Source organism: Euphorbia lathyris, chromosome 3, assembly GCF_963576675.1.
Source record: "Euphorbia lathyris chromosome 3, ddEupLath1.1, whole genome shotgun sequence".
In the NCBI taxonomy this organism is placed as follows: Eukaryota; Viridiplantae; Streptophyta; class Magnoliopsida; order Malpighiales; family Euphorbiaceae; genus Euphorbia; species Euphorbia lathyris.
In genome coordinates, this window is record NC_088912.1 from 95,179,571 (window position 1) to 95,201,727 (window position 22,157).

The window sequence follows — 22,157 nt, forward strand, 5'->3', positions numbered from 1 at the left end:
CATTTACGAGTTGGATCAATTTTATCTCTAACTATAATTACAACCTAAGTAATCACGAAAAGCTCAAAGATACAAGTATACACGTGATAAAAAAAATGTAAAAAGTTAAAAATTAGTATATCGTATGCACACATGTCATTGATATGGTACAAAATATGAGATAAAAAATTTAAGCATTTTTTCCACATGTGTACACGTATTTTTTTTACCTATTAACATGATGCACTTATGAAGTGGAAATAACGAATTTTATAACTGTATAGAGTGTTCTATCAATAAAAAAAAATATTAACTCAACGTTCAAATGTTAAGAATAAAATTGACTTAACTTGCAATTAAGAGTATAGTTATTTCATTTATAACTTTAAAGTAATGTTTGGTTAATGGAATATATTAAGAATATAATAGGTATTCCTAGAGAATTAAACCTCTCATATTTGTTGATAATTTGTTTCACATTTCACGCAAAAAAAAAAGGTAAAAATACGCAAAACGCAAAAAAAAAACGCAAAAAAAAAAGGAAAACTTGAAAATTGTAAAAACGATAAAAATGAGAAAAAGTGAAAAATTATAAAACGTGAAAAACCACACAAAAATGTGAACGGTTAAAAATGTGAAACCTGAAAACCGTAAAAACTTAAAAATGTGGAACGTAAAAAATGTGAATAACTATGGTAAAAATCATGTTAACTGACTTTTTTTCGTTTTTCACATTTTTTTGTTTATCGTTTTTCACGTTTTCCTTAAATGAAATATATATTAAACATTTGAATAATTTATGCTAATAATTAAAGTTTAAAATAAATAGAAAATGCACTTGACGTAAAGCTGCCTTTTGAACAACAACATTAGATATTCCACATAATCTCATTCCTCCAACCAAACATAGAATAATTATTTCTAAAGAATACATATTCTATTTTTTCATAATACCTATTCTATTCCATTTCGTGAACCAGACGATACATTAGAGCTCGTTTGGTTCGTTCATGGAATAGGATAGGAATACAATAACTATTTCTATTCCTAAATTTGTTTGATTTTTTTTTCCATGAAACAGTTATTCCATAAGTGGAGAAATACATATTCCTCAGTGAACTTAAGAATACTTATTCTTTAAGTAATACTTTATTATGTTCCAAAAAAAAACCTCTTTCATATATCGTACAAAACAACAAAAGAGAGAATAACAATATATGAAAAACATGAAAAAAGGGAAAATGGTAAAATGGCGAAAAAAGCCGAAAACGAAGAAGACAACTAAACATAGAATAGAAAGAAAACGCAAAAAAACCGGAAAAGATATGAAAAACCTAAAATGTGGAAAAACGTATAAAAATGCCAAAAACAAAAAAAAAACATGGACAAAATACAGGAAAATATAGAAAAATCTGAAAAACATAGGAAACGTAAAAAAGTAAAAAACTGGAAAAACATTAGAAAATGGGGGGAAATGCGAAAAACGGAAAAAATGAGAAATAAGAGAAAGCATGAATTGCGAAAAATGCAAAAATGGAGAATACCGGAAAAACACAAGATACAAGAAAAATCAATTATATATGAAAATATATAATACAATAAAAACACAGAAAATGGAAAAACGTGAAAAGGTTAAAAACACGAAAAACAACAGCTACGGATTAAACATAGAATACGATAAAAGTACAAAATACAGGAAAATATGGAAAAATGAGCATATGGGAAAATGCAGATACATGAAAATGCAGAATATAAGAAAAACGCATAATACAAGAAAACCACAGAAAACAAAAAAAAATACGAGAAAACTCAAAATACAGGAAAAACGCAAAAAAAAGGAGAATATAGGAAAAACACAATACTGGAAAAACGTATAATACTGGAAAATGAGAAAAATTGTGGGAAACAAAAAATATGGGAAAAATATAGAAATGGGAAAAACGCAACAAATGTGAAACCGGAGAAAACATGAAAAATGCAAAAAACGCTGGAAACACGTAATATAGGAAAAACATTGGAAAAACAAATAATATGGGGAAACGAAGAATTCAGGACAAACAATAAAAACAAATAATACTGAAAAATTGCAGAATATTGAAAAAACGCGAAAACGCAAAATACTCGAAAAACACATAATATAGAAAAAAACGCAAAAAACGAAAAAATGCAGAATATTACCTTTTGCTGTGTTTTTCCCATATTTTCTATTTTTCTCGTTTTACTATTTTTTGTTTTTCATGTTTTTCCATATTATATATTTTCTTCTTTTTTTTTTGCATTTTCCCATTTTTAATATTTTTTCCATGTTTTGTCTTTTTCTTGTTTTCTGCATTTTTTCCATTTTTACTGCTTTTCTTGTTTTTCCCTTATTATTTGTTTTTCTCGTTTGCTGCATTTTTCCATATTTTGTGTTTTCCTTTATTATGTGGTTTTCTGTTTTTCTCCTTTTTATATTTTTTTTTGTGTTTTTTTTTGTATTCTACATTTTTCCCGTTTTCTTCATTTTTCACATTTTTCTCATTTTATGCGGTTTTCGCATATTCTGCATTTTTTTCGTATTTTTTGTTTTATGTGTTTTCCTGTTTTCTACATTTCTCATGTTTTCCGCATTATCCCATTTTCCATGTTTTTCGTTATATATATATATATATATATATATATATATATGAAAATACTTGAATAATTAATGTCAATAATTTAAAATTTTTAAAATATTCCAGGCGGTGGCCCAAGGCCCTAACATCTTAGGGCCCAAATATAAATTGCAGGATGACACAACCTTCCAAATTTCAACCACAATATTAATGTAAATGGGTTAAATATACCATTGGTCACCGAACTTATATGGTTATCTTAAAATAGTCACTTAACTTCAATTTGTCTCAATAAAATCACTCAATTTTGAGTTTTGTCTTAATTAAGTCACTATAACGATTTTAATGATTAAAAATCATCGAAATGATGACATAAGTGATATGTCAATATGAGACAACTCATATTTCTAATCGAAATGACACATGACATCCACATATGCGCCATATGGCTATCATGTGTCGATTATTTTTATGGAAAAAAAACTAAAATTTAGTTTTTTTCATAAAAATACCCGACATGCGGCTATCACATTTCCTTCCGGTCAGAGATTTGAATTAACTCATGTTGACGTGTCATCCATTTCATTATTTCGATGCGTTTTAACCACTAAAATCGACGGAGTGACCTAATTGAGACAAAAACTCAAAGTTAGGTGATTTTATTGAGACAAATTGAAGTTGAGTGACCATTTTGAGACAACCATGCAAATTCAGTGACCAATAGTACATTTAACCCTAATATAAATTGCAGGATGGCACTCAACATTCCAAATTTCAACCACAATATTAATATAAATCACCATATAAATATTGCTAAAAACTCACATTTCTGCCCATATTCGGAGTAAATGTTTCAATTTTGACATTGTGCTTGAATTTCGACCCATCATTGCACCATTTATTTTGAAGGCTTTTTACATAAAAAATCATAATTACTTATAAAATTATAACTAAATTATACTACTAAAATTAATTCTCAAATTTATCACTATTTTTTAATTATAATAAATAAAATATTATTTGCTACCCTAATATAAAAATCCTATATGTTGTTTTGCAACTAATTTTTTTCAAAGTTTGTTAATCAATTCTAATCAAATCTGATGGTATTAATTAAACACTTCATTAGTTAGTTAGGATAGTGGATAAATGAAATTATTACTTTAATGCAGATTCATGTTTAATGAAAAATTTAATTGTCAAAATTTAAGATTTTTAGTTTCTGTTGTATTAATATAGTTTGGTTGGTTAGTGTTCTAATATCATCTATGTTCTAGTTTGTGTTTTGATTTTATTAGTGTTTGATCAATTTTTTTTAAAAAGAGTTGAGTGTTGTGGTAGCTGATTCACGGTTAAGTGGTTAAAATTTAAGAATGTATAACTTTAGTCGTTTAGAGCAATTTCGGTTTTGTTAGTCCCTTTTAAGGTTGTATTCTTAACTTCTTGTTCTTATTTTTTGTTTTTTTAATAAAATTCAGGCTTACGTGTATTGGAAGTTTCGTTAGGGTGTGAAACCTAGTTGGAATATCCGATAATTTCTTTTTCATCTAGCTTCTAACTTGTAATAAAAAAAAAATTAGAATGTATATATGAAGGGATCCAAATTTATCATCTCGTCCCGGGCCTTCGGCCCTATCCACAACCAAACGACACTTTAAGATACAATTGAATTTTTTATATCAGGGGTTTAGACTTCCATGTCAAATGGAAAATCTCCAATTCATATTTTGACTTGTGTATTGTGACTATACTTAAATAAATATATATAATATATAATGGTGAAAATGTATGGATCCGCAATACATATATCAGAATGTGTATTTGAGGTCTGCATATGATATGGAAGTCTAACGCTCCAATAAGTACAATTCGCCTTAGCTAACATTTTAATACCTTATCTAAAAAGGCTAACTTAAAATAGAAACAAAATGTAGAGGTAAGCATCGATTCAACCAAACCGAATTGAACCGAACCAATATCGGTATAATTTTGAAAACCAAACGGTACCAGATAACTTTTTTTTGAAGCAAAAAAAAAAACAATGCTTAAAACTAAAATTTTGAATTTTCTTGTACAAATTGAAATATGAAGAATATGTAATATAAGTAAAATTATATTTCTATTTAAATATAAATTCGGTTCGATTTTCGGTTAAACTGGTCTTTTTTTCGATTTAAATATAAGTAAAATTATAGTTTAGGGTTTCATTTTCGCTATTTAAGAAGTATTTACAAATGTATAAAGCAACTTTTGATATTCAATAATACTATTTCATATTTTTTCAGAATTTTCTGAATTTTGAAAGTTGATTAACGGATATTCATGCGCGAATCAATATTTGTTAACTTTGGTGATATTTTTGTTACATCACTAATCAAGGATACTCTATTAGGTTGATTCATGCATGTGAACTAACAGAATATATTATCACCTTACAGTTAACAACGCTATCAAAATATAACGTTACGGGACTAGAGCATACACTAACAGACACCGGTACAAGTAATTATCGTCACTGAAACTGATATAGTCATGATTATATTTCAACTCCACGCTCACCGTGCCAATGATATTTTGCCCTGATGCATGGTTGCTTCTTGCAAAACAAAAGAGTTGTTGGTTGTCCAACGTGGATCCTCCGATGACTAAGTCAGTAGATTTCTCAAGAAAGGAGAGCAATCTAAGCTATGTAACATACCTTAGAGCTTTCTAGTTCTTCCATAGTTCTAACTATGGTAAGACTTCAAAACTTCATTTTCGTGAATTAATGTCCTAACATGAATATATTGTACCCAAATTGTAGGGAAAATTACACATAAATTCATCTTTTAAAAACTATTTACAACTATGTCAAGTCATAATTTTGAATTATGTCAAACTAGTAAAATCAGTACTTTTAATATATTTTAAGGATTAGGATTTATAAATTAGAAGTCTATAGTATATTTTCTAGGCTTTATGATTTATGAATTGGAGTCTAGAACTTTTAAATTATGGTGTAAAATCATAATATATAGAAAATAATGACATAATATTAAGAATGAAGTTTGATGATATGACTTAGTTGTAATTTTGTACTTAATTAGTGATATTCATGTATTTGACCCATATGTCCATACATCTAGATATGGATCATCCGGCCCAAACAGCCTATCAAGACTCAATGGATAACAATCGGCTGTTATCACTGCTCGGTAAATATTATACGATGAATGTTAAAGCAATTGAAATGGTAATCTTATTTGATAGGTTTATATTAGGGCTAATTACAAATCTAGTCTAATTAAGAGTAGTTATTTACATATCTAATCCACTTTGATTCCATCTTACTAAATTTGACCATTTCATCCATTTTAGACAAAATTACCCTTAGTTCTATTGATCGATGGATCTGCTTCTTCTTCTTCTTCTTCGGTTCTTCTTCTTCGATTTCTGATATCAATCGTTAGCGATTTTTGAGATTTTTGAAGTATTATGTTCAATTTTCCGTAGAAATGGTATGTTTTTAGCTTATACACCTGCTTTTCTCGCTGGTCTTGCCTCTTTCTTCATCTGTATGGTATCGTTTCAATTTTCTATAATTTCCACCATTTTCCTCCATTGTTGTCGCATTTCTGACGAAATTTGTCGCATTTCGTCAGAAATGCGACAACAGTTGTTGCATTTCATCGCAAATGCAACAACACTTGTCGCAAATGCGACAACTCTTGTCACATTTGCGATGAAATGCGACAACTGTTGTCGCATTTGTGACGAAATGCGACAAATTTCGTCACAAATGCGACAACAATGGAGAAAAATTGTGGGAAATTGAGAAAATTGAAACAAACCATTATAGATTAAGAAAGAGGCAAGACCAGCGAGAAAAGCAAGCGTATAAGCTAAAAACATATAATTTCTACGGAAATTAAACATAATACTTCAAAAATCTCAAAAATCGCTAACAATTGATATCAAAAATCAATCCATCGATCAATAGAATTAAGGGTAATTTTTGTCCAAAGTGGATGAAATGGTCTAATTTGGTAAAATGAAAGCAATGTAGGTTAGATATGTAAATGATCCCTCTTAATTGGGCTAGATTTGTAATTAGCCCTTTATATTATATAATTAAGTGTAAGATGAGAATTTGAGGTGATAATGAGGAGCAAACTAGGGAATGCATTTTCAAAGCTGAAACGAAAGAGGATCAGTCTATCTTATTAAACTGTGCCTCTGACTTAGCATGCAAGTGGGGCGGGAATTCCCCATTCCGGTCGGTGACCCGCCCCAACGGGAACGGAGAATCACCGATAAAAATCCCAATGGGATGGGGATGGGGATAATTTTATCCCCGTGACAGGGATGGAAAATGATATCCCCGTCTCTGCCCCATTAATCCCCGATGGATCCCCAATTATTTCCCATTATAATTAAAATTATACTTTAAATATTATAATTTATAACATTTAAGTTAAATTAAATAGACTTATTTTCAAATAAAAAATTAAATGGGATACATAAAATATTAGACAATGACTAAGTGAATATTTTTCCTAACTTAAACTAAACTAAACTAAAGGCACAATATCTCTGCCATTCTTTCGAACAAAACCTAGAATTAGAAATGAGAAGAGAAAAGAAATATATACTGATTTAAAAAAATATATAAATGGTGATTCACCACGGGAACGGAGATGTGGAATAGGAAAAAAGTGTTTTTAAACAGAGATCGCGGGACGAGGATGGGGAATCTCCGACTAGTCGGGGACGGGGATGGAAAATGCATTCTCCGCCCCACCCCACCCCACCCCGTTTGCATCCTACCTCTGATTGAAAGCTAGCTGTTTCAACTCCAATAATTGGGTAAATTACACACATGACCACTGAATTTTACTAATTTTCATAGTCTGACCACTAACGCAACATAAAAGTCATTCAACTTTACACTTTCTAACATTATAACCTAAACTTTAACTAACGTCTCAAAATGGTCGTTAACGATTTCAGTTTAAACTTTAACTAACGTCTCAAAATGACCGTTAACGACCTCAAAATGAAAACGTTCAAGAATTAAAATTATTTTAAACGACATTTACCATGAAACCACATTTTTTATTTTACAAAATCACCATCTGTGGATCTCTCTCTAAAAAAAAATCACTTTCTCTCTCCTAACCAAAAAACACCTAAATTACCTCAAAAAGAAAATTTGAAGAATTAAAATTTCTTAGAATTTCATCATTTGAAATATTTTATTTTGAAGTCGTTAACGGCCATTTTAAGGCGTTGATTGAAGTTTGGTGACCATAATGTTAGAAAATGTAAGGTTGAGTTACATTTTAAAGTTTAGTCGTCATACCGTAAATATGCATAAAGTTCAGTGGTCATGGATGTAATTTAGCCTCCAATAATTGGTACCAAATCAAAAGGAAATTTAATGCAACATATACAAGTTGAGAAAGGAGACAGAAAACATATTCTCTAGGAACCTGCAATAAAACAAAATACACAATGTTGAAATACTGCCCCAAAAAACTAAATAGATCCACAGCAAACATATTGTCAAGCAAGATACTTTGTGTACAAATCTCTAGATATAGCAAGGGCATCTCCACTTTCCTTTGTGGGGTAAATTTTAGTGCTTGCTTGCCAAGTATTTGAGAATGCTATCCATTCTTTCCTCCATTCCTCTATGCTCAAACTTACATTTTCTTTCAAGCTTTTCACTAAATGATCAAAGTAAGTCGAGGCTCGCGGAAGATAATAGTCTTCCAGTAGACCGCTCCAGAACTTGTTAGCTAATCAAGATTAGATAGAGAATGAGTTAGTTCACTTGTATATTATAACTTTTGAATGTAACAACATATGCTCTATGCTCTAGTAAGTAAGCAGTAAGTAACATTACCATAATCATGAAGCTGGCTTTGATTAGTGGTTGTGGTATCATACCACATTGTCACTTGCGTTCTTGCATTCCATTCGTACTAGATTTCAACAAATATATATATTAGCATTCTTTCAAGATATCACTCACTCTACAAGAAAATAAAAAGTTAAATCCAACCGAGTCTGATCAGCTGCCCTTTAGATCCGTACAGTAAGAATCATATCCAAAACCTACTTAAGCGAGGGTTCGGGGAGGGGTCCCACCACAAGGGTGTATTGGGGTAAGCCTTCCCCCTTCCAATTTTTTTGGCAAGAGGTCGCTCCTAAGACTCGAACATGTGACCTCTCAGTCACACGAAAACAACGTTTACCGTTGTGCCAAGGCTCACCCCATAGGGATTCCTTAAATAAATAAATAAAATTATATATTATATGAATTATACATTAATATTTTCCATATAATTTAGATAATTTCATACAAACAATTTAAATCTAATATTTTTCTTATAATGTTTTTTTGTTATTGAATGTTCGATGTGTTTCTACATGGATAATTGGTAGTATAAATGGATTTCTTGATGTTTATTTTTATATTTAGATAATAATTTGAGTTAATTTCAAATAAAACCATGTGATTGGTATTTGTGGTTGGTAAAATTTTCATTTTTCCAAATTTGGCTGATAACGATCTCAAAATGAAAATTTTAAAGAATTAAATGATATTTTAAGCACCTTTAATTCTTCAACTTTTTAGGTTTGAGGTCATTTAGATGTTTTTTATGAGAGAAAGTTAATGTTTAGAGCGAGAAAACTCCAAAAATGATGATTTTGAAAAGTAATAATGTGGTTTCATAGTAAATATGATACTAAACAACTTTAATTTTTGAAAATTTTCATTTTGATGACCTTATCGGCCAAATTTGAAAAAATGAAAATTTTGCCAACCACATGTACCGATACAACAACAACAACAACAACAACAAAGCCTTAGTCCCGAAATGATCCGGGGTCGGCTAACATGAACCATCATATAAAACCGTGAAATCAAGTCGTGTCAGCGACACAAATTCGCTCCCTCCACTCCGTCCTATCCACTACCATATTTTCCTCAATTCCCAGTAAACTCATATCACTCTCGATCACCCTCCTCCAAGTTTGCTTAGGTCTTCCCCTACCCCTCACCACTACATCCCTTTGCCACTCTTCGATTCTCTTAACCGGCGCATCAAGCGCTCTACGTCTCACATGGCCAAACCACCTTAGTCGGTTTTCTCTAATTTTATTCTCAATAGATGTGACCCCTACTTTTGTCCTAATTATTTCATTACTCACCCGATCCTTTCTCGTATGACTACACATCCATCTCAACATGCGCATCTCCACCACGGATATCTTATGGATGTGGCAGTGTTTCACTGCCCAACACTCCGTACCATATAACAATGCTGGTCTAATTGCCGTCCAGTAGAATTTTCCCTTCAATCTATTAGGCATGCCGGGGTCACAAAGGAAACCCGTAGCACTCTTCCACTTCGACCAACCAGCTTTAATCCTATGAGCAACATCTCCATCTACTTCTCCATCCGTTTGAATAATCGATCCTAAAATACCGGAAGCAATCCGAGGCCTGAACAACTCTCCCATCTAGGGTGATTGTCCCTGCCTCCCTACTCCTATGGCCGCTAAACTTACACTCCAAATATTCTGTCTTACTTCGGCTCAACTTAAAGCCTCTAGATTCTAGAGTTTGTCTCCATAGTTCCAACTTCCTCCCCATTCCTTCTTTCGTCTCATCAACCAACACAATATCATCTGCAAGCAGCATGCACCATGATATACCATCTTGAAGTGAACTTGTTAGTTCATCCATAACGATGGCAAAAAGAAATGGGCTTAGTGCGGAGCCTTGATGCACTCCAATCGTAATAGGGAACTCTTCAGTCTTCCCAACACTAGTACGTACACTCGTGCATGCTCCCTCATACATGTCCTTTATGATGTCAATATATTTCCGTGAAATGCCTTTCCTTATCAAGGCCAACCACCTGTACCGATCTACAAAAAAAATTTAAACAGGGCATTTATTTGAAATTAACCCTAATAATTTTTATTTTTAGTGGATTGATGCATTGCTTATGATTCATTCATTTTCTGTACAGTGATTATATTACTATACTTTTATATTATGTTTGCATTATTGATTCTAATGTATTGTAAAATTTTAAATCTAGAATTTGAGGAATGTGGAATGTTAGGTATCTACGGGATGCGGATGGGGACGGGGATGACCCATAAAATTTGCAATGCTACGTATTCCAACCCATAGAATTTGTGAAAGCTAGAGATTCTGTTATAGCTCACCTGCTTTGTTTCCTTCGGATTCACTGCCAGGTCCTTGGCGCTTTCTAGCCATGTCCCGAGTAGAAAATTATCATCCGAAGCAAGAAGCACATCAATATCCCTAATGAGCTGTATAAATATCTGGCTGTGAAGATTCAAGGCATCAGCATGTTTCCTTTGGAAAGCAGTTATTGCATCTATGTATACTTGGTTTGCTAGCTTTGACAAAACTTGCCGTGTTAAGTCAACCAAGTCATATCTGTTCAAATTTTCAGCATATATAAACATGTTTGCATCAAAAACTAATGTTCAGAAATGGCATAAAAGACAGTTTTAGTTCTAACCTGTACGTCAGGCTTCCATGCAGATCATTTCCGGCTTCAAGAAATAGTTGTAATGCATTGATCACCTTCTTAGGAGAATACCATATGTGTGCCTTAGGCATGTTTGAGCTTGCACTTTGAAACAAAACTCTTCTTGTTCCAGGTAGGGGGAGAAAGCTATGTATCCTGTCTTCAGAATTTCGTGATGGATCCCAGTCCGGAAATTTTACTATGAAATCTGTGTTGTGGTCCTGCAACAAACAGAAAACCCTATCTTAAGTCAAATACATGGAAGAAGATTAGAGGGGGAAATGAAAACTTAAACTGTATCATTATCAATTACAAAGGAAAAGAAGGAAAAGTATAGTGAAACATTTTCGGAAATTCAAGCGACTTACAAGTGTTTCAAAATGATACTCCCTCTGTGTCACAATACATGTCCTTTAAGGTTAATGCACAAGAATTAAGAAAAGCAATTAATTTTAACTAAAAGTCTTTGTTAGCTGTCATGGAACCAACTCAACTAAACCCCCCCCCCCCCCCATACGCGAATGCCCACTAAGCTTGAAGCGTGCACAACACAGGCCCACATTACCATGTCCTACAAATAACTCAACAAATGGGGCTGTCAGGAATCGAACCCTGAACCACTTGGTCACACTGACTCTGATACCATGTCATGGAACCAACTCAACTAAAAGCTCAAGCTTATTTCATATTAATAGTTGACATTACCCTTGTATTAATTGCATCCACTAATTATTTTTATTTATTCCCAAAGTAAAAAGGCAACTTAAATGGGGGTATATTCGGTAAAAAGCAATTAATGTGTATGGATTGAATCAAAATGACATGTATTATGGAACAAAAAAAACTCTCTAGAAAGACATGTATTGTGGTACGGAGGGAGTATCTCACTAACCAAAAAATATGACATGGTGATGATACAGTTAATCAATAATAAGCAGCACATACAGCAATTCCATCTGTACAGTTGTAGATAGTGTGGTAAAGGATCTTCCAAGCTGCCTCAATATGATGACTAGCTTTACCATATCGTCTGCGAGAATAGGTCTTCAGCCATTCCTACAGAAATCGAAGAGCTAAAACATAAATGCACAGCGAAAAGCAATCCAACTATGAGCTCAAAATTTCATATTGTCATGGAACCGTCCTGCAACTAAATCAACAAATGGGGCTGCCACGAATCGAACCCTAGACCACTTGGTCAAACTAGCTCTGATACCATGTCATGGAACCAATTGAACTAAAAGCTCGAGCTCATAGTTAAAGGTCCACTTCATATTAATATCTGACACATATAAATCATGATTCGATATGAGCTCAAGCAAATAATGAACCAGAAAAAACATGCAACCACTGTCAAAAGAATAGGCCTTATGTAAGAATTAGAGAAGTTACCAGAACATGAACTTTTTCACTGCGAAATGCCATTTCAGACATCAACTCGAACACAACTGGATTATGCTCTATTCCCTCCATGCACAACCCGACACCAACCTACGTAAGACATTATTTTAAAATTTTAAAATAGCAGCCCGATGGCCAGGACCAGTCTGGAAATACTGTGTCCCACTGTGGGCAGATACTATACACAAAAGGAGATCATTGTAAAGATGAAATGTAAAGAAAACGTTGGCGACAAATTTTGATGGTAATGATATTTACAAACAAGATCCTCAGCGTACCATGGTTGAATTTTCACTGGTACGGGCATCAACTGGACCTGATGATATGGAATCCAATATACCATACATTTCAATATTCCCCCCAAAATTATGCAACATACACCTGATTTAATGAATACAAACACCAAATGAATCTGAAAGGTTAAAAGAGGCACAATGAAGCATGATTTAGGAGAGATTATCATGAAGATTAAACAAATTGCTAGTGCTGAACTAAACAGCTATTTACCAGACATAAGGAGTGCCATAAAACTGAGAGGAAGTTCTCCAAATCGGTTTCACGTCAGCAAAGAGATCAAGGACTATCATCTTCCCAAATGGAACCGAGTGTAAAAGAGCCTGAAAGTACCAATAATAAGTATAAGTATATTACAATATTCTGAAGATCATTATGGTAATTAATATATTCTTTCATCCAGATAGAGATGCATACCTTCATTTGAAGTGGCTTCCAGAAATGAGAGTCTGAGTAGAAGAGCCAACCCTAGACATTGGAAGAATCTCAATTGTAAATAATTTGTGCATAATGCATTTCAAAGCCTCAAAGTAGATAAGGAGAAAGCTCAATCTTTTTGCAGTTATGTAGGTTTAAAAAGTAAAAGAGACTTGTACAAAGAGATGTAGAAGAAGACTATTTTTCAAAATCATCGTAAATTTTTTTCTCCCTAAATATTAACTTTCTCTCTAAAAAACAACTCCTAAATGACCTCAAACCTAAAAAATTGAAGAATTAAAGTTGCTTAAAATATCATTTAATTTTTGAAAATTTTCATTTTGGCAAATTTGGCAAAGTCAACCAAAAATGCCTAACGATGCCAACCACATGGTTTGTTATATTCTAGATTGCAGGAGACGTGCAGGAACTATAACAAATAAGAGGAGTAACAGAAACCAGAGCAAGAAAGAATTAATTATCATAGCAGTGTGAGACAATTGGCTGGTTCATTTTTGTGAATTTAAATTCTGAGCTGCACTTAATGTTCCTGAATAGCTAATGACATGTTTATCTCATCAGCAATGCAAACTGTTCTGTTACAAAGGAGTACAAAATCGATAAGGTAGGATGAAAATATTGAAGGAAACAGAGGAGCTGTTTTCCTAAGACTTCATTTCGTACCCATCCATATGGTAAACAGATGATTTACAAAACAATTATTGCCATGAACACCTCTGCTTGTTGAGAAATCTTGCCTGCATGAAATTACTTTTGTGCTTCCAACGTTTTCAATTTAATTGACGAATGTACGTATATAGAAAATAGTCAAAAAGAATTTCTATTCAGACATTGACTACGGGAAACATGATAGGAAATTGTCTTAGGCTAAGAGTAAGAGAGTGGCGTACTTGCATTAACCACACAGCATCTTCATCACCTTTGGACATAGCTTTATATACAGCAGTACCTAGTGAAGAGATGTATGCTGCATCATTTGTAGGTGGGAGATTTTCATTGAATGTATCACTACATTAAGCATGTTAATAGGTAATAAAATCATGTTAGTAAATCGAACATGCATGAAGAGACAAATATCGGAAGAAAAAGAGCGAATATATTATCATGCAGTCTCTAATAAAAGTTTTTAAACATGCAGATTCTTATATTTATCGATTCTTTCCTTTTGTTTTCTTTGCATCACTAAATAAGATTTTCTTTCTGCATTAAACAGCTGAAATTGTAATATTCAAAGAGCCACAGCATCATAAGACAGGTCCTAATTTTACTCAATGACCATATATATGAAGCTTTTGATCGAAATAATCGGCCTTCCATTACCACTGGCAATGATATAGTGTTGTGCGGATTTAACGAAAGATAAATAAACGAGAATCGAAAACACAGATTTACGTGGTTCACCAACGTTATGTTGGCTAGTCCACGGGCAGAAGGAGAATCGCTTTTACTAGGAGGTGGAAAATCAGATTACAAACTAGGTTTACATAATAGAGTATTTATAGTATTCAATCTAACCTAATCCGACTTGGAACCCACGATGTCGCTTCCAAGTAGAAAACCGAAAGCCAATACTAATCCGAATAGGAAACAAGATATACATATACCGTCGGGCCGGGGGCGACTCCGCCCCCCGGACCCCAGGCCAGGTGGCGCATCGCCCCCTGGACCCCCCGATTCGCTGACCGGGCAGCGAGACGCCGTTGCTTCCTGTCATAGTGTGTTATACTGATTCAAGGCATTACGACATATAGTACATGGCATCTTCATATTATTGTCAAACTTAAGAAGCTAACATTACATTTCATTTTTAGTAACCGAAGTGCAATTATAAATTTCGGACTCTTGGTCTGCACTGATGGAAGCAGAGCTCAAGAGAGAATGAAAGTTTCCCAATGACATTAGATGTGAAGGAGTTCTCAACTATGACATCCAAGTTCATGAACAAATTTACATTACATGATGACAAGATGCACATTGTTATTTTACAAATAAAAGACAAATTACCAGTTGTAGATGTCAGTCACGTCCCCATATTCTGAAATAAATACCAAAAAGTAGGATAAGAAAAATCAACAATAATACTTTCTAAGCAAAAAGAAGACATATATCATAAGCAAACCAAATTAAACACATCTTGCATCTGTCCATTTAAACAGAGTTGAAATTACTAAGTAATCAAAATGTAGAATTTCAATTGATAAATTGTAGAACTTCACTAACTGACTCCAGCAAACCATGAACTGTTTGCACTTGCAGTCTACATTTCTTGGACTAATGTTGAAAGGAATTTGTTAATGACATAATATATTTCTATCTACAGAATTAAGAATCTTTAATCTTTTCTGTGATATCTGAATAAGAATCAATACAACATCGAGTCTGATTTTCGATTCTTTTATTTAGGAAAATAATACTTTTACAAACTTGAACAATGTCAACAATACACCAGCCCAAAATAAACTATAAAAGACCCTCTGGACATCATTTGCAGGTATGATTGACGTGGTCGTTGCATTCTCAGAAGTAGAATGCAAGTCCATTGTTTCCCTTTTTTGGTAATATTGTTTCCCTATATTTGATATTACTCCAAATCCTAGTAATTTATAAATGTTTTAATGCCACGAAATTTATAATGCTTCAAACCACATATCTTTCAAACAAAGGCAAAAGTTATCCTAGCATTCGAATGTCCTGGTTGTCCTATATAAGCTGTTGGCAAAGGTCAAAGTTGTATCTGAAACTGTCTGAGGAATTTATTTTGGGTAAATCATATGAGCATCTCTCCTATCATTGATGGCCCTATCTTCTTTACCAGCTTATAGATACAAGACCAAGTGTTTTGGTCAACTATTCAAAGCCGTAATACATTTTCCACATAATTTAAAACCATTTAACTTATATCAAGCTGATAAAAAGAAAGCATAAATCACACCTTTAACTTGTTGCCTTATAAAGGCCTCCCCAATTTCAAGAAACAAGGGATCTGAAGGATTAAGGAGGTAGGTACAACACCAACGGGGATCTTTATTCACAGTGTTCCTGTAGCAATGAGTAACGAAACAATTATCAGCAAATGAACATAGGAGGTTTTTGCATGTCAATGTGAAACTCCCTAGTCTCGAATCAAGAAGACAACCATGCTTCCTTTTGCAGCATGAAAAATGATATTCCCTATGTTCCATAATATTTGTCTTTTAAGGTTAACCCACAAGAATTAAGAAATGTAATTAATGTTAACTAAAAGACTTTATTAACCTTGTATTAGTTTCATCCATTAATTAATTTTTATCTATTTCTAGAATAAAAAAACGAACTTAAACGGGGGTATATTTGGTAAAACATCAATTAATGTACATGGATTGAATCAAAATGTCAAACATTATGAAACAAAAAAAAATTCTCTAGAAAGACAAATATTATAGAACGGATGGAGTATTTAGTAATTAGGTAATTGGAAGTTGTAGGCCTCTCCCAGTCACTAAAAGGTATGTATTATGAATCTCATATAACATTGGATGGTTGTAAAGCACACAAATGGGTAAACAAGAATATGTAAGTACCAGTCCCCGAGCCTAGTTATGTTTGCTGCAGGATAAATCTTCTTTAAAGCTGCTGGAACATTCCCAGAGAATGCTGGGAGCACTGGAATAAAGAAGAGTACACATTTTGGTCAATACATTACAAAGGCTATATACAACAGAAATTTAGATTACCATTGTAAAAAGCAAGTAATCTTTTCATAGGAAACTTAACCGTACCTGGAGTCATGCCCAGCTCTAGCATCCTAGAGAGGATTTGTTTCTGCAAATTCAATTGTTTATCCAACCAATTTTGGGACAAAGGCCCACCCCACCTGTAGTAAAATAAATGCTAGGATCAGGAACTCAAAATATGTAATAAGAACAAGAAAAAACATGATTAGCCTTTCTGGAAAAGAAATGAACTTGCAGTTCAGGAATCCAAGGTAGACAAATCTCTGATATATCTGCAGCTATGTTGCACGGAAACGGGAAATGAAACGGATACCGGGAACGTTATTTCTAAGAAAAATTAGCTTGGAAACGGTAATGGAAACGGAAAAGATACGGAAAATGACATGAAACGCGGAAACGCTAATGGAGAAGAGTTTCCGTGCAACATTGATCTGCAGACAACACTCTCTGGTGTGCTTCCTTATAATCATGTTTTGGATGGATAAAGAAACAATAGAAGGGTTTCATAGTTTACATACGCATGTAGATTACCCATACGGGCCCAAGCAAGAAAGGCAGGTCCTCCAAAGAAATCATCCAGATCTTCTGCGCTAATATTAAATTTCTGCATTGCAAAGATTTCTCATGGGATATTAATCGAGCAATAAGATTTTCAAGCATGTAGACAGTCAAAATTCCTCAAACAAAACGGCAACTGGACTAAACGTATTTAATTTAACTCCATTTGCATCCATTCGTGGACACAAAAACAAAAAAGGAAAAGGACAGTTGAACTGATTATTTCAAGTCTATGTCTATTAATTTGAAAGTCCAAATACCCTTATAAGGCCAACACTCAAAGCAGCAGCAACAACAACAACAAAGCCTTAGTCCCGAAATGATTCGGGGTCGGCTAACATGAACCATCATACAAAACCATCATACCAACACTCAAAGCAGATTAAAAAAGACGGAACTTGTAATAAAATTGAAATTCTAGGTATTAGCTGGAATAAAGTTGGAGAAAAATCCTGAAGCGCGCAACATTAAAAGAAACGTCTTTGATATATGCTTACCATGAAAACTTTTTGCCAAATGGCTTCTTGTCCTGTGAATGCCAAAGGCATATTAATCCCCTGAAGAGCCATCCAATCTATCTCTTTCTCCCATCTTTCCCAATTCCACCAAACATATGAGTCTTGAAAGAAGAATTGGTATCACATATCACCAACAGTAACCAATGTCACATGTACTATACCCTAACTTCATATGTTATATTTACATGTGCATTCAATATGATTAAATGGAAAATTGTTATAGAAAACTCTTGACATTACAAGGAAGGATAATGTTCCTACTTGTAAGCAATAGACTATCGGATGGACTCTAGATGCTTGGACAAAAAAGTGATAGGAACAGATCTGTGTAGAGGTGGCAAAAGTACACACAATCCGATTACACGAAACGAAATCGACACGCAATTTTAGTGTTTGGGTTTAGCTTAGTAGGTAATGTGTCATTTTTGGGTTGACATGCAAATTTTTGGGTTTGGTTAGGGTTGACATGTGAACCTGAAAACGACACGAAATGACACTAATATTGAAAATTATTGTTATATTCTCTCGTGTTTTTTATGTCACTTTATTACTTGTAAATATTGATTCGAACCTCCTAAATTGTTATAAACACATTACATGACCCTCTAACTTGATATTAACGAACTTTTCAATGGTTAGTGTTAACATACTAATCTAAAAACGACATAAAATATTTAAAAATAGTATCATATCTTCTTATATTTTTACAAGTTATCATATCTTCTTATCTTCTTATAACAAAATTACATGTAACCCGAAAACACGACACGAAATCGACATTAACCCGAACAGGTTAACATGATTTTGACGCGAAAGTTTTTGGGCTGGGTTTGGGTTTACTTCTTTTCTTAGCCCTTTTCTTGCTTTCGAAACCGAATCTTTTCTTGTAATCTCGTAACCAGCCTGGGCCAAATAGCTTCTTTTTGACACGAACCCGAAATAACACGAGTCGAACACGTTAATTGGCAGGTCTCGTGTTTATGGCAAAGTATTTCAAGAATGCAGAAGTTAAATAAATCATGTTATCTGAAAGTTTAGCAAGTAATATAGGATCAACTTATGATATCCAAATCCAAAACTGCAGCAAACTCCTAGAAATAACAGTAATCACAAATGCCGCATCTTGCAACATAGCTACCGAAAAGAATCCTGATGAAAACAATATGGAAGATTCAGTACTTACAACTGGATGTAACAACATTTTGGTAATAGTTCCATGGTACAGGCCGTCGAATTATTACACCTTCTTCCTTTACACGAGGAAGTGATCCAGGCTTAGGAACTGAACCTATCTGCATCCCACCAGTCTTGTCCCATGAAATATGAGCACCACACCAATACTTTATATACCAATGGAGACCAGACGCAAGCTCTACAGCTGTGGAACCTTTAACGCTGAAGGAGTGATAAAACAAAAGGTGCCATTTGCAAATAGTTCATGTACACTTCATTTTGTGAACAGAAAAGAAAATACACATCAGATAATTTAGATCCCACGAAAAACTTCGTTGTCAGAGCTACAAATGTATGTTCTCATAAATCTTTCAGTTACAGTCTTCAAGCTTTTCAGCCTGTGCTCGTCTAAATTCAAGAATTAACAGTATAAAACAAGTGCATATTTGATAAGACTAAAAAGATTAAGGACTCACATTCTCTCCTTCTTGAGAAAGTAATTACAATGAAAAGAGAATAGGTATCTATAATATTACTTGTTGTGCGGATTTAGCGAAAGATAAATAAACTAAAAAACGAAACACAGATTTTACGTGGTTCACCAACGTTGTGTTGGCTAGTTCACGGGTAGAAGGAGAATAGCTTTTATTAAGGAGGCAGAAATCAGATAACACATTAGGGTTTACATAAGAGAGTATTTATAGTACTCAACCTATCCTAAACCGACTTGGACCCCAAGACATCGCTTCCAAGTAGAAAACCGAAAGCCCAATACTAATCCAAATAGGAAACAAGATATACCATTGGGCCAGGGGCGACTCCGCCCCCCGGACCCCAGGCCAGGGGGCGCATCGCCCCCCTGCACCCCCGACTCGCTGACCGGGCAGCGAGACCCCGTTGCTTCCTGTCGTAGTGTGTAATACAAATTCAAGGCATTAGGACATTACTCTTATTCTATATCAAGTAAGTACACTGTTTTCACCGTATTTGAACATTGAAATTCAACTTCATTTGAATACACTGAAAGAACAAATGATCTTTAATACCATAGCTATGGAAAGAATTCATGAAGGCATATTCAATTTACAAGAATGACAGAAAAGCCTTATCAAATCCACAAAATAACATTTGACTTGTGGAATTGTGTCCTAAAAGTGTTGCAGAAAAATCGAAACTCCGAAAAGCACTGCAAATTGACACTATGAGGACAAGTGAAACCTACTTACATTATCTCTGGCCCATTCTTGCTCGGTTGAATGGAATTCTGAATAAGATAGCAACTTTTTCCACCACAAACATCCTGATATTCAAAGGTGAAACATTTCAGTAGCTCCAGATTTTAATGCATAATACCACCTAGACCAACAGAACCCAAATCCAGCTCACCAAAATCTAATAAAACCTAAACCAAAGACAACACATGATACTGCCATTATGCAAAAGCAGTTACCATATAAGCAGGTTGTTGTGCGGATTTAGTGAAAGATAAATATACAAATATTGAAAACACAGATTTTACTAAGCTAGTCAACGGCCAGAAAAGAGAATAGCTCTTATTAACGAGGATTTAGTGAAAGATAAATATACAAATATTGAAAACACAGATTTTACTAAGCTAGTCAACGGCCAGAAAAGAGAATAGCTTTTATTAACGAGGCGGAAAATCAGATTATAGATTAGGATTTACATGAGAGTATTTATAGTACTCAATCTATTATAAACCGAAAGCCAATGCTAATACAAATAGGAAACAAGATATACCCTCGGGCCGGGGCGACTCCGCCCCCCAGCTAGCGACTCCCAGTTGCTTCCTGTCTTAGTGTGTTATACAGATTCAAGGAATTAAAGGTAATAAAGTATTGAAACAGAATACCACTAAAAAAAGCAAAGGCATTTGGAGCTTGAGATGAAAAAAGAAAGAGGGAAATCATTATACCAAAATTGGGTCATTTCATTTCATATCAAATCAAAGATACCTTGGGCACAATCTTGAATTGGAAGCTGTGTATATGGGAAGGAAGCAATCTCTGCAAAACACCTTTAGCTGCAGACTCTTGAAGATTTGGGGATAATCTTTTAGAATCCAAACGATTGAGCAAAGCCCCTATAGCATCTGTTCCTGAACTGGACAAGGCTAGAGGTAGTACAAGTAGAAATACTACCGTTAAAAGATGCAGATAGGTGTGGATAGACATTCTGGGTTTGTTGAGCTGGGATTGAATCAACAGTGGCTCAGTTTTCAGTAATCATTTGAGATGATCATCAAGGAATAAGCTTTGAATAACAAAGACACTACCATTTAACTTTTCTGCCCCAGCAGGTCAAAGCAAAAACGACATACTATTTGGGAATCGAACGGCAGAGAGTAAAAAACAACAAAATTTGTCCACAACTCACCTAATTTATAGGATTTAAAGGATAAAGTTGATTTTTTTAAGAAAAGAACTTGAGCAAAAGATGACTAATTTGCCACCGCAACTAAAACCAAAACCTTGGGACTGAATTGAAACACTTGAAAATCACGGAAAAGATGATTGTTTAAAGGACCAAAAAAACATCAGTCTGCAATCTTGGTAATCTTTCCGGTAATATGAGGTATGGAAGCCTTTTCCAGCAACATAAAGACGAGAAATTCAATTGTTCTGTCCATGTTCAGTTAGTCGGTAAATGATTATAAAGCTCCCTCTTTATTACACTTTTGCTAGAGAATTTTCGGCGGGACAAAGCTCGCCGGCGCATTTTGGACCTTCGTATTCAGCCGGGATTGGCTACTCCGACCGATTCCGGTTACTTGGGCAAATTTGTCATTTACTCAATTTACTATAAAATTTATTTTAGTGACATGACACCTATGTTAAAACAAGTGAATTACTGTATCTAGCCATTAATTTCCACACATAGCCTCGAGAATAGACCGAAATATCCTTT

The 22,157-nt window shown here is 33.9% G+C and overlaps 1 protein-coding gene across 3 annotated transcripts; it reads right to left on the minus strand.

The window, feature by feature from the left end:
• Positions 1–7,922: 7,922 nt before the first annotated feature.
• Positions 7,923–21,878, minus strand: LOC136223529 (alpha-N-acetylglucosaminidase). 3 transcript variants are annotated; one of them, XM_066011578.1, is made up of 19 exons: positions 21,206–21,878; positions 20,456–20,529; positions 19,240–19,451; positions 18,036–18,157; positions 17,499–17,584; positions 17,026–17,120; positions 16,828–16,909; positions 16,200–16,306; positions 15,272–15,302; positions 14,158–14,275; positions 13,247–13,297; positions 13,043–13,152; positions 12,814–12,916; positions 12,527–12,625; positions 12,080–12,190; positions 11,126–11,355; positions 10,803–11,040; positions 8,461–8,539; positions 7,923–8,353 (listed from the first exon to the last, which is right to left on the minus strand). In XM_066011578.1, the coding sequence occupies exons 1-19, from the start codon at positions 21,422–21,424 to the stop codon at positions 8,118–8,120; spliced, it is 2,403 nt and encodes an 800-aa protein (XP_065867650.1). In that variant the 5' UTR covers positions 21,425–21,878; the 3' UTR covers positions 7,923–8,117. The 3 variants fall into 3 exon arrangements, with proteins under 3 accessions (XP_065867650.1, XP_065867651.1, XP_065867653.1); XM_066011579.1 differs by lacking the exon at positions 21,206–21,878 and having other exon boundaries at positions 19,240–19,501; positions 20,456–20,506; XM_066011581.1 differs by lacking the exons at positions 18,036–18,157; positions 20,456–20,529; positions 21,206–21,878 and having other exon boundaries at positions 19,240–19,425.
• Between the last annotated feature and the right edge of the window lie 279 nt (positions 21,879–22,157).

Bases quoted from the DNA above. Each gene is read 5' to 3' on its own strand.
- LOC136223529 (XM_066011578.1), bottom strand. From the start codon at position 21,424: ATGTCTATCCACACCTATCTGCATCTTTTAACGGTAGTATTTCTACTT. The intron at 16,307-16,827 runs GTACTTACATAT...TCATTGCTACAG, and splicing joins ATAACTAGGCTCGGGGACTG to GAACACTGTGAATAAAGATC. The intron at 11,041-11,125 runs GTTAGAACTAAA...AAATTTGAACAG, and splicing joins CATGGAAGCCTGACGTACAG to ATATGACTTGGTTGACTTAA.